The sequence below is a fragment of the Montipora foliosa genome, chromosome 3, assembly GCF_036669935.1.
Source record: "Montipora foliosa isolate CH-2021 chromosome 3, ASM3666993v2, whole genome shotgun sequence".
In the NCBI taxonomy this organism is placed as follows: Eukaryota; Metazoa; Cnidaria; class Anthozoa; order Scleractinia; family Acroporidae; genus Montipora; species Montipora foliosa.
The window spans coordinates 66219822-66232321 of NC_090871.1; the positions used below are offsets into that span (position 1 = coordinate 66219822).

General features: G+C 40.9%; 1 protein-coding gene across 4 annotated transcripts in view; it reads left to right on the top strand.

The window, feature by feature from the left end:
* Positions 1-6333, top strand: part of LOC137998018 (major facilitator superfamily domain-containing protein 6-like) — a 14214-nt gene extending 7881 nt beyond the window's left edge. Inside the window, exons 2-3 of one of the 4 annotated variants that reach the window (XR_011122644.1) lie at positions 2557-3048; positions 3101-3277. Coding sequence is in view for 3 of the 4 variants with exons in the window: in XM_068844406.1 (XP_068700507.1) it covers positions 2557-2792 (236 nt within the window). In the remaining variant the exon portion in view is untranslated. Of the gene's footprint in view, positions 1-2556; positions 3278-4218; positions 4460-5705 lie in introns of those variants that run through there. The other 3 variants (XM_068844406.1, XM_068844405.1, XM_068844404.1) reach the window with 3 other exon arrangements.
* Positions 6334-12500: the final 6167 nt, after the last annotated feature.

The following is a 12500-nucleotide window of genomic DNA, read 5'->3' on the forward strand; positions in this document are numbered from 1 at the left end:
AACAAAAAGATCAGGAGGCAGTGAATAGTTAAAATGGTGGATTTGAAGAAAAAAAAAAGACGCCACCACCATTTCTGTTTCTATGACGGCGAATTAAATCAAAGCCCGAGATACAGACCTCCAAATCCTTCACACTATCATCTAGTCTTGTTTCATTAATCGATAATATATCAACAGGATCGTCAGCAAGGAGAATCCTTAATTCAACAATATGCTTAGGTAAACTGGTTATATTGAGAGAAATAGAGGATATTACATGGCCGCGCGGGGATACAAATTTTATCTTCGAGTGCTGCAAGTATCTCTCACGAGTGAGCGAAGCGAACGAATGAGAGATACTTTCAGCACGAGAAGATAAAATTCGTATCCCCAAGCGGCCATGTAATGTTCTGTTTATTATATAGATATTGATGAAATGTCTAGATTTAAAACAACTTGTTTTATTTAGTTTTGGAATGATGAAAAAGTGGTCACCAACCGCTAAAACACGCATGTTGTGTGACATAAAACAAGATATGAAAGTTATGAAAAAGAAATCATGATAATGTCAAATTTTGCAATAAAAATGTTAATGAAGTAGAGAAGAATTATATTAAAGCACAAAAGTATCTTACAATGAAGAGAAAAATTGCGTTTTATTGGCTAATCGTGTTGGTTACCATGACAACACCTATATCCTCACATGTGAAAGATAAAAATGATATGTTCACTGCGCGCGGTGAAGATATGATTTTTTAGTAAAAGGAGAAATCCTGGTATTTCATCAATATCTATATAATAAGCCAATTTAAAACCTCGTTTACGCGGAAAGAAAGAAAGAAAGAACACCCTCAAGAGAATCTTTCATACGTAAAGTTGAACTGCTTGCGGGTGACAACGGCAATTCATCAGAATTTCAAATGTTTTTAACAAAGCTAACAAAATTTAAAGCAAAGACTTTAGTGCCTGAAAAATTCAAAGGTAAACCACTAGAATTCAAATGCTCGCGGTCTTAATGTTAAAATGCGAAATGACGCCCCACTCATTCTGATTTGCGCAAGAGACAAGAATTTTGTTAACGTTTTTTGCCCTTTTGGCAAGAACAGGATCATCTGATCGTGTTAGTAAACTTGAAATTGATACCTTAGTGTTCGGTGACTTTGCTTCAATTAGGTTGCCAAGATCGACAATTCTCTTATACGTTCCTTGGGTTTGAGGTCTTGAGGTCATTTGTTCCAATATGAAGAATTGCGGCATGTTCAGGGTTCTGTCTGATAGTTGCCAGTGGCTTAATATAGTCAAACATGTCTTCGACAGAAGCACCAGAAAAACACTTCACCACAGTTTTTAACCCGTTATTACACACTTTCCAGCCTTGAATCTTCTTTACTACAACTCGTCTTTTGGCGACCGTTTCATCCGAGTGTGGGGCGTTATTAGATTCACGTCTTCTTTCGGTGATTGCAGCAGTTTGCGTCTCGCTGCATGGCTGCTTCTTCAGCAACTTTCTGCGTTTGCAAATTTTGTCTTTTTCTTTTTCGCCTGATTTGATACCTTCGAACCGGTCTTTCCACAAAACTCGCTTGGTTGCTGTGCCTCGCTTCTTTGTAACATTAAGTTACATTGTAAACGCTGTAAGTTACTCTGTAAACGCGCCAAAGGGCTTTGCAAGAAGTTATCTTTTTCTTCAGCTAAATACACCTTATTGCAAATGGATAACATTTTAGTATTCTTTTGTTTGCTTGCAAAATAGCCATTGTTGCCTCGTTCTAAAGCTGAAAATGCAAAAGATTATTTAACCTTGAACCCAAAGATTATTTAAACTTGAACGAGGCGACAAAGGGCTATTGAATTTGTAAGCAAACAAAAGAATAGAAAAATCTCGGCCATTTTGGAGTAAGGTGTACAGTTCACGTGAAAGTTAGATTGTAAGGATATGTTGGGTTTAAGGTCAAGGGTTTAGTTTAATCCCAACCCAGATCTTTTCCTCTCAGTTTCTCAGTTCGTGTCGGCCCACTTCAATACCAAAGCTAAGGTGGTTTTCCTTGGATTTCTATCTACAAGCAGTTGCAAAAAGGTTGAGACACTGAATTGGCCATTTCCGAGTTGCTGTTTGTCTCGGTTTCGAAGTGAGTCTTGGTGCTCAACTATTGTAAGGGAAATGAGTTTGAATTGCATAAGAATACGCACTTCATTTCCATTTGAATGGTTGCGCGCCAGGACTCGCTTTGAAAGTGAGGCATGCAGCAACTCGGAAATGGGCTATTCATCTCTTCTTCCTAAAACTCCTCTTCCAATTCATAAGAAAAGTCCCAACACCCCTCCCTCCCTTCCTCGTTTTTCAATGCTGATACCCTTTAGTTTGAATGCCAAGTGGAGATGGAAACAACTTTGTTTGGGGGGAAGGGAGGTTGGGGAAGCGCTCACTTGAATGACACTCAGTGTGCGGTTATTCACACTAAGTGTCTCAACTCTTTTAGCAATTGCTTGTAGCTCTACAAACCATAATTTGATAGTTATTTCTTATGCAAAAGATTAAAATATTTGGTATAACGATCATTACACATTCTCTCCCAGGCGTCATTGGAGGAGTTCACTGGGGTCTGGGAGCGTGCATTGGAGTACTGGTCAGCGGTGTCATTATTAACAGTATCGGTATACCTAAAACGTTCTTCATGTATGCTATGACGTCAGTTGCCGTGTTTATGTTTCTGGTGCTTTCGCATTGGTGGATAAGATCCCGAGAGCAGAAAGAAGAGGCCGATCAAGCAGGTTATCAACTGGTCTCTCAAAACAAAGATGGCGATGAATAAACTGAACTGAAACCTTCGAGGAAGCCGTGAGCGATTTTATTTGCAATCGCTCGTGTTTTTTATTGTATTTTAATATTTTGCTATAGCAAGAAAGGATAATGTCGACCTCAGCCTCAAGTTACCGGCAGCCACGTTGCTTTACAGAAACTTAAGAAAGAACTAAACCAGTGTATCTAACAGAAAGCATTGCTGTAGAACATTCTCACCCATTCTGTTTCTACTGATTCATGTACACTTTTTTGCTAATAAGAATCTTGTTTTTCCGGCCTAGGCTGAATTCATATTTATCAGAAATAATATACAAACAGCGGTGACAAACGTCAGATATAAAGTCATCATTTGAAATTATCTTTTACTTGACGTTTGAGATGGCAAAAGAAAAAGGAGTATTTATTCTTGTGTTATTCTTAAATGACATTTCCGTTTGAAAATGTATTGGGCTATGAATTACAAGTGTTTGGTGTCTAGAGCTGTGTTGCGTTACATTGTGAACGTGCTCCATCGCTTTTCTCGTTGCAGTCGGCGAGGTCGAGAAGTCACGTCAGATGACACTTGGTCATTTTGGCGGCTTAATAGATGCATTTTCTCACACTGTGATGGAAACGCTGAGTGCCCGGTTTTGTTTCAACTACGTTAAAGTGTTTGTATGGCCTTGTAACCGTCAAAGTCACGCAAGGGATAACTATTTTGGCTCGAAATGAAGGTTCATTTTAGCTCAAGCAAGTACGAAATGGAATTTTAAACAAAACATGCAAAAATAATCCTGTGAGAATGCAAATCTTAGATGTGGCTGCGTCTTCAAGGCAATCCACGCGTCCTGACAATTTTTCATCCCGGCAAACCGGGCTGGACCATTTATGATGAGTATTTTGCAGCCCGGCTTGCCGAGATCTCGGCAAGCAGACCAGCCTGCCTTTTCATACAAACGAATCGAGAATTTACCATAGAAAATAGGCATTAGCCGAGGTCTCCGCAAAGCGGGCCAGCCCGCCTTACGGGGCTGGCTCGCCTCATATAAACAGGCCCATAGTGACAGAACTTTGCGCAATAAGATTTATATGCGAGGACTTAATCTAGATTTGGAATTGCTGTGAGTTTTCAATGTTACATCATAATGTCTTGTTTTATCGAATATTTTCAGGACCTCCTGCTTAAGCAATCTCCAAACTGTTTGGCGGCGTTCTGCTCAAGTGCAATGCATTTTCGTTAAAGCTGGTGAATGGCGCACTGCATTCTGGCTAATTATGGTGCTTTCTGGAAAATTCTTACGAATCCAGAACACGTTGCTGCTCGATTGCTGCACACGCTTCTTACCATACGAGTTTATGCCTGTAGCATCTGTTTAACTGAAATGTCAATTCCTTGTAACTGAACCAGCATCTTATTTTTTATTTATTTTATTTATTTATTTATTTATTTTTGCTAGGCTACGTATCGGAGAGCCAGAACATTTACGCATGCGCGGACGAAATGTTTGAACAAGAGACAAAAACGCAGTACCTCCAGACCCGGCGCTGGAGCGTCGTACCAAACGAGTCATTCCGGGATTTCGGCCCGTGCGATCGCTTTTGGACGCAGTTGGTCCTTCGCTGCTTTCTGCTACCGACCTTGCCTCCCGGTACGGCATTGAGGGAGAGATATGTCGGTCCCTAAACCATATAAGACAAATCCCACGCCTACTCACAGCTCCAAACCGCCCTTGTCAATTTAACGTAAGAATTCGATGACTTATATATTCAAGCAAAACTCATTTTATCTGTCATATGGTAAGCACTGAAGTCGCAGATTACAAAGTGTGCGCATGCGCCCTACTAAAGGCAAGATACATACATGCATGCTTGCATAAACTCTATTTCATCTCTAATTTCAGAATAACTACAAGAGCTAATATCTTCGAGACATTACATTTACAGCTAAAATACAAAGCATAACTAAATACACAATATTTAAAGATAGATTAATTAACAAGAAAAGCCGGTGTAAAAAGGGCCCCTCGATTCTCTTTTAAAACCAGTAAACTCTGTGGTAGGGATAAAATCAGGTAGCGCATTTCGCAACTTAGCTGATACGTTAGAAAAAGTACTAAGACCATAACTGGTTGTTTTAGGTTTATTGAGGGACAGAAAGTATTTCCGCGAAGATCATGCATAAATAGATTTTCAATGCGCTTATTGCATAGAGATGTAGAGTTTGACTTAAGTGGTAACTGAGAACAGGTAATTTGCAAATATAAATCTCAGTATTCTCTTATTTACATAATACCCTTTGCTTGACAAGAAATTTTTGCTACGAGGATAACAGCAAAAACAAGCACTACTTTGTTGAGAGTTTTTCAGAGTAAAAACTTCTTCAGAAATCAAAAAATCTACGTTAACAGCACACACCAGGGTTACTCCTTGGTATCTCGCTAGAGATCTTCTTCTCACTACTTTTTCCTCCGGCCGCACTTTAGCCATTTGATGAGGGCCAGTCTCGTGCTTCTCAAGTTGCCTCCTTCGTGGCCAAAAAGAATTCTGGGTAATTCTGCCATTCCTTGACAAGGCAAGCCCCCCGATTCTCATTTCATTGATTTTTTATAAGTGTCGGGTCACCCAGTCCTACCAGCCAAATACAGCACTGATTGAAGTTTTTAGCTTTGAAAACTGGCCCAAATTGTATCGGTAGGTCCTGGATTTCGTCCACGGAAAGGCCAGAGAGACAACTTCACTCGTGAACCGCCATGTTTACAACAGATCATTTTAGGCGACCCAGTCTGCATGAAACCATCTCTCACCTCTGTCTCGAGAAGACCAGACACGCGCGCTTCTTACCATACGAGTTTAGGCCTGTAGCATCTGTTTAACTGAAATGTCAATTCCTTGTAACTGAACCAGCATCTTATTTTTTATTTATTTATTTATTTATTTTTGCTAGGCTACGTATCGGAGAGCCAGAACATTTACGCATGCGCGGACGGAATGTTTGAACAAGAGACAAAAACGCAGTACCTCCAGACCCGGCGCTGGAGCGTCGTACCAAACGAGTCATCCCGGGATTTTGGCCCGTGCGATCGCTTTTGGACGCAGTTGGCCCTTCGCTGCTTTCTGCTACCGACCTTGCCTCCCGGTACGGCATTGAGGGAGAGATATGTCGGCCCCTAAACCATATAAGACAAATCCCACGCCTACTCACAGCTCCAAACCGCCCTTGTCAATTTAACGTAAGAATTCGATGACTTATATATTCAAGCAAAACTCATTTTATCTGTCATATGGTAAGCACTGAAGTCGCAGATTACAAAGTGTGCGCATGCGCCCTGCTAAAGGTAACATACATACATGCATGCTTGCATAAACTCTATTTCATCTCTAATTTCAGAATAACTACAAGAGCTAATATCTTCGAGGCATTACATTTACAGCTAAAATACAAAGCATAACTAAATACACAATATTTAAAGATAGATTAATTAACAAGAAAAGCCGCTGTACAAAATGCGACCCTCGATTCTCTTTTAAAACCAGTAAACTCAGTGGTAGGGATAAAATCAGGTAGCGCATTTCGCAACTTAGTTGATACGTTAGAAAAGATACTAAGACCATAACTGGTTGTTTTAGGTTTATTGAGGCACCGAATATAATTTCCGCGAAGATCATCATAAACAGATTTTCAATGCGCGTATTGCATAGAGATGTAGAGTTTGACTTAAGTGGTAACTGAGAACAGGTAATTTGCAAATATAAATCTCAGTATTCTCTTATTTACATAATACCCTTTGCTTGACAAGAAATTACGAAAGGCCAGTTTTTGCTACAAGGATAACAGCGAAAACAAGCAGTACTTTGTTGAGAGTTTTTCAGAGTAAAAACTTCTTCAGAAATCAAAAAATCTACGTTAACAGCACACACCAGGGTTACTCCTTAGTATCTGGCTAGAGATCTTCTTCTCACTACTTTTTCCTCCGACCGCACTTTAGCCATTTGATGAGGGCCAGTCTCGTGCTTCTCAAGTTGCCTCCTTCGTGGCCAAAAAGAATTCTGGGTAATTCTGCCATTCCTTGACAAGGCAAGCCCCCCGATTCTCATTTCATTGATTTTTTATAAGTGTCGGGTCACCCAGTCCTACCAGCCAAATACAGCACTGATTGAAGTTTTTAGCTTTGAAAACTGGCCCAAATTGTATCGGTAGGTCCTGGATTTCGTCCACGGAAAGGCCAGAGAGACAACTTCACTCGTGAACCGCCATGTTTACAACAGATCATTTTAGGCGACCCAGTCTGCATGAAACCATCTCTCACCTCTGTCTCGAGAAGACCAGACACGCGCGCTTCTTACCATACGAGTTTATGCCTGTAGCATCTGTTTAACTGAAATGTCAATTCCTTGTAACTGAACCAGCATCTTAATTTTTATTTATTTATTTGATTGATTTATTTATTTATTTATTTTTGCTAGGCTACGTATCGGAGAGCCAGAACATTTACGCATGCGCGGACGGAATGTTTGAACAAGAGACAAAAACGCAGTACCTCCAGACCCGGCGCTGGAGCGTCGTACCAAACGAGTCATCCCGGGATTTCGGCCCGTGCGATCGCTTTTGGACGCAGTTGGCCCTTCGCTGCTTTCTGCTACCGACCTTGCCTCCCGGTACGGCATTGAGGGAGAGATATGTCGGCCCCTAAACCATATAAGACAAATCCCACGCCTACTCACAGCTCCAAACCGCCCTTGTCAATTTAACGTAAGAATTCGATGACTTATATATTCAAGCAAAACTCATTTTATCTGTCATATGGTAAGCACTGAAGTTGCAGATTACAAAGTGTGCGCATGAGCCCTGCTAAAGGTAACATACATACATGCATGCTTGCATAAACTCTATTTCATCTCTAATTTCAGAATAACTACAAGAGCTAATATCTTCGAGGCATTACATTTACAGCTAAAATACAAAGCATAACTAAATACACAATATTTAAAGATAGATTAATTAACAAGAAAAGCCGCTGTACAAAATGCGACCCTCGATTCTCTTTTAAAACCAGTAAACTCAGTGGTAGGGATAAAATCAGGTAGCGCATTTCGCAACTTAGTTGATACGTTAGAAAAAGTACTAAGACCATAACTGGTTGTTTTAGGTTTATTGAGGGACAGAATATAATTTCCGCGAAGATCATGCATAAACAGATTTTCAATGCGCTTATTGCATAGAGATGTAGAGTTTGACTTAAGTGGTAACTGAGAACAGGTAATTTGCAAATATAAATCTCAGTATTCTCTTATTTACATAATACCCTTTGCTTGACAAGAAATTACGAAAGGCCAGTTTTTGCTACGAGGATAACAGCAAAAACAAGCAGTACTTTGTTGAGAGTTTTTCAGAGTAAAAACTTCTTCAGAAATCAAAAAATCTACGTTAACAGCACACACCAGGGTTACTCCTTAGTATCTGGCTAGAGATCTTCTCACTACTTTTTTCTCCGGCCGCACTTTAGCCATTTGATGAGGGCCAGTCTCGTGCTTCTCAAGTTGCCTCCTTCGTGGCCAAAAAGAATTCTGGGTAATTCTGCCATTCCTTGACAAGGCAAGCCCCCCGATTCTCATTTCATTGATTTTTTATAAGTGTCGGGTCACCCAGTCCTACCAGCCAAATACAGCACTGATTGAAGTTTTTAGCTTTGAAAACTGGCCCAAATTGTATCGGTAGGTCCTGGATTTCGTCCACGGAAAAGCCAGAGAGACAACTTCACTCGTGAACCGCCATGTTTACAACAGATCATTTTAGGCGACCCAGTCTGCATGAAACCATCTCTCACCTCTGTCTCGAGAAGACCAGACACGCGCGCTTCTTACCATACGAGTTTATGCCTGTAGCATCTGTTTAACTGAAATGTCAATTCCTTGTAACTGAACCAGCATCTTATTTTTTATTTATTTATTTGATTGATTTATTTATTTATTTATTTTTGCTAGGCTACGTATCGGAGAGCCAGAACATTTACGCATGCGCGGACGGAATGTTTGAATAAGAGACAAAAACGCAGTACCTCCAGACCCGGCGCTGGAGCGTCGTACCAAACGAGTCATCCCGGGATTTCGGCCCGTGCGATCGCTTTTGGACGCAGTTGGCCCTTCGCTGCTTTCTGCTACCGACCTTGCCTCCCGGTACGGCATTGAGGGAGAGATTTATCGGCCCCTAAACCATATAAGACAAATCTCACGCCTACTCACAGCTACAAACCGCCCTTGTCAATTTAACGTAAGAATTCGATGACTTATATATTCAAGCAAAACTCATTTTATCTGTCATATGGGAAGCACTGAAGTCGCAGATTACAAAGTGTGCGCATGCGCCCTGCTAAAGGTAACATACATACATGCATGCTTGCATAAACTCTATTTCATCTCTAATTTCAGAATAACTATAAGAGCTAATATCTTCGAGGCATTACATTTACAGCTAAAATACAAAGCATAACTAAATACACAATATTTAAAGATAGATTAATTAACAAGAAAAGCCGCTGTACAAAATGCGACCCTCGATTCTCTTTTAAAACCAGTAAATTCAGTGGTAGGGATAAAATCAGGTAGCGCATTTCGCAACTTAGTTGATACGTTAGAAAAAGTACTAAGACCATAACTGGTTGTTTTAGGTTTATTGAGGGACAGAATATAATTTCCGCGAAGATCATGCATAAACAGATTTTCAATGCGCTTATTGCATAGAGATGTAGAGTTTGACTTAAGTGGTAACTGAGAACAGGTAATTTGCAAATATAAATCTCAGTATTCTCTTATTTACATAATACCCTTTGCTTGACAAGAAATTACGAAAGGCCAGTTTTTGCTACGAGGATAACAGCAAAAACAAGCAGTACTTTGTTGAGAGTTTTTCAGAGTAAAAACTTCTTCAGAAATCAAAAAATCTACGTTAACAGCACACACCAGGGTTACTCCTTAGTATCTGGCTAGAGATCTTCTTCTCACTACTTTTTCCTCCGGCCGCACTTTAGCCATTTGATGAGGGCCAGTCTCGTGCTTCTCAAGTTGCCTCCTTCGTGGCCAAAAAGAATTCTGGGTAATTCTGCCATTCCTTGACAAGGCAAGCCCCCCGATTCTCATTCCATTGATTTTTTATAAGTGTCGGGTCACCCAGTCCTACCAGCCAAATACAGCACTGATTGAAGTTTTTAGCTTTGAAAACTGGCCCAAATTGTATCGGTAGGTCCTGGATTTCGTCCACGGAAAGGCCAGAGAGACAACTTCACTCGTGAACCGCCATGTTTACAACAGATCATTTTAGGCGACCCAGTCTGCATGAAACCATCTCTCACCTCTGTCTCGAGAAGACCAGACACGCGCGCTTCTTACCATACGAGTTTATGCCTGTAGCATCTGTTTAACTGAAATGTCAATTCCTTGTAACTGAACCAGCATCTTATTTTTTATTTATTTATTTGATTGATTTATTTATTTATTTATTTTTGCTAGGCTACGTATCGGAGAGCCAGAACATTTACGCATGCGCGGACGGAATGTTTGAACAAGAGACAAAAACGCAGTACCTCCAGACCCGGCGCTGGAGCGTCGTACCAAACGAGTCATCCCGGGATTTCGGCCCGTGCGATCGCTTTTGGACGCAGTTGGCCCTTCGCTGCTTTCTGCTACCGACCTTGCCTCCCGGTACGGCATTGAGGGAGAGATATGTCGGCCCCTAAACCATATAAGACAAATCCCACGCCTACTCACAGCTCCAAACCGCCCTTGTCAATTTAACGTAAGAATTCGATGACTTATATATTCAAGCAAAACTCATTTTATCTGTCATATGGTAAGCACTCAAGTCGCAGATTACAAAGTGTGCGCATGCGCCCTGCTAAAGGTAACATACATACATGCATGCTTGCATAAACTCTATTTCATCTCTAATTTCAGAATAACTACAAGAGCTAATATCTTCGAGGCATTACATTTACAGCTAAAATACAAAGCATAACTAAATACACAATATTTAAAGATAGATTAATTAACAAGAAAAGCCGCTGTACAAAATGCGACCCTCGATTCTCTTTTAAAACCAGTAAACTCAGTGGTAGGGATAAAATCAGGTAGCGCATTTCGCAACTTAGTTGATACGTTAGAAAAAGTACTAAGACCATAACTGGTTGTTTTAGGTTTATTGAGGGACAGAATATAATTTCCGCGAAGATCATGCATAAACAGATTTTCAATGCGCTTATTGCATAGAGATGTAGAGTTTGACTTAAGTGGTAACTGAGAACAGGTAATTTGCAAATATAAATCTCAGTATTCTCTTATTTACATAATACCCTTTGCTTGACAAGAAATCACGAAAGGCCAGTTTTTGCTACGAGGATAACAGCAAAAACAAGCAGTACTTTGTTGAGAGTTTTTCAGAGTAAAAACTTCTTCAGAAATCAAAAAATCTACGTTAACAGCACACACCAGGGTTACTCCTTAGTATCTGGCTAGAGATCTTCTTCTCACTACTTTTTCCTCCGGCCGCACTTTAGCCATTTGATGAGGGCCAGTCTCGTGCTTCTCAAGTTGCCTCCTTCGTGGCCAAAAAGAATTCTGGGTAATTCTGCCATTCCTTGACAAGGCAAGCCCCCCGATTCTCATTTCATTGATTTTTTATAAGTGTCGGGTCACCCAGTCCTACCAGCCAAATACAGCACTGATTGAAGTTTTTAGCTTTGAAAACTGGCCCAAATTGTATCGGTAGGTCCTGGATTTCGTCCACGGAAAGGCCAGAGAGACAACTTCACTCGTGAACCGCCATGTTTACAACAGATCATTTTAGGCGACCCAGTCTGCATGAAACCATCTCTCACCTCTGTCTCGAGAAGACCAGACACGCGCGCTTCTTACCATACGAGTTTATGCCTGTAGCATCTGTTTAACTGAAATGTCAATTCCTTGTAACTGAACCAGCATCTTATTTTTTATTTATTTATTTATTTTTGCTAGGCTACGTATCGGAGAGCCAGAACATTTACGCATGCGCGGACGGAATGTTTGAACAAGAGACAAAAACGCAGTACCTCCAGACCCGGCGCTGGAGCGTCGTACCAAACGAGTCATCCCGGGATTTCGGCCCGTGCGATCGCTTTTGGACGCAGTTGGCCCTTCGCTGCTTTCTGCTACCGACCTTGCCTCCCGGTACGGCATTGAGGGAGAGATATGTCGGCCCCTAAACCATATAAGACAAATCCCACGCCTACTCACAGCTCCAAACCGCCCTTGTCAATTTAACCTAAGAATTCGATGACTTATATATTCAAGCAAAACTCATTTTATCTGTCATATGGAAAGCACTGAAGTCGCAGATTACAATCTCTCACCTCTGTTTTCTTCCAAAGGTTTGCCTCTACCCACATTCCAGCTTAATGATGCCAGCCTGGGGTTTTCTGTTGACGAAGATGGCCCGAAAGATCACTTATAAAATCATGAACCTACCAGAAATAATCCACCTCGCTCAGTCTTCGAACATGGACTGTTGACATTTGTCACGTGACGCCTAAACCTGAGCCCACATTGACTCGAAACCGCAGATGTTGCTATGAGAACTTCTTATATGGCGTTATCAAGTGCCGCAAGCCTTTTTTTCGCGAAAGATTCCTTTAAAGAAAATAAGTATTTCGGTCGTAAAGGGTTAACGAATCACTATTTGACGGTCCGCCGTTAAAAAAAGTAAAATTTATAA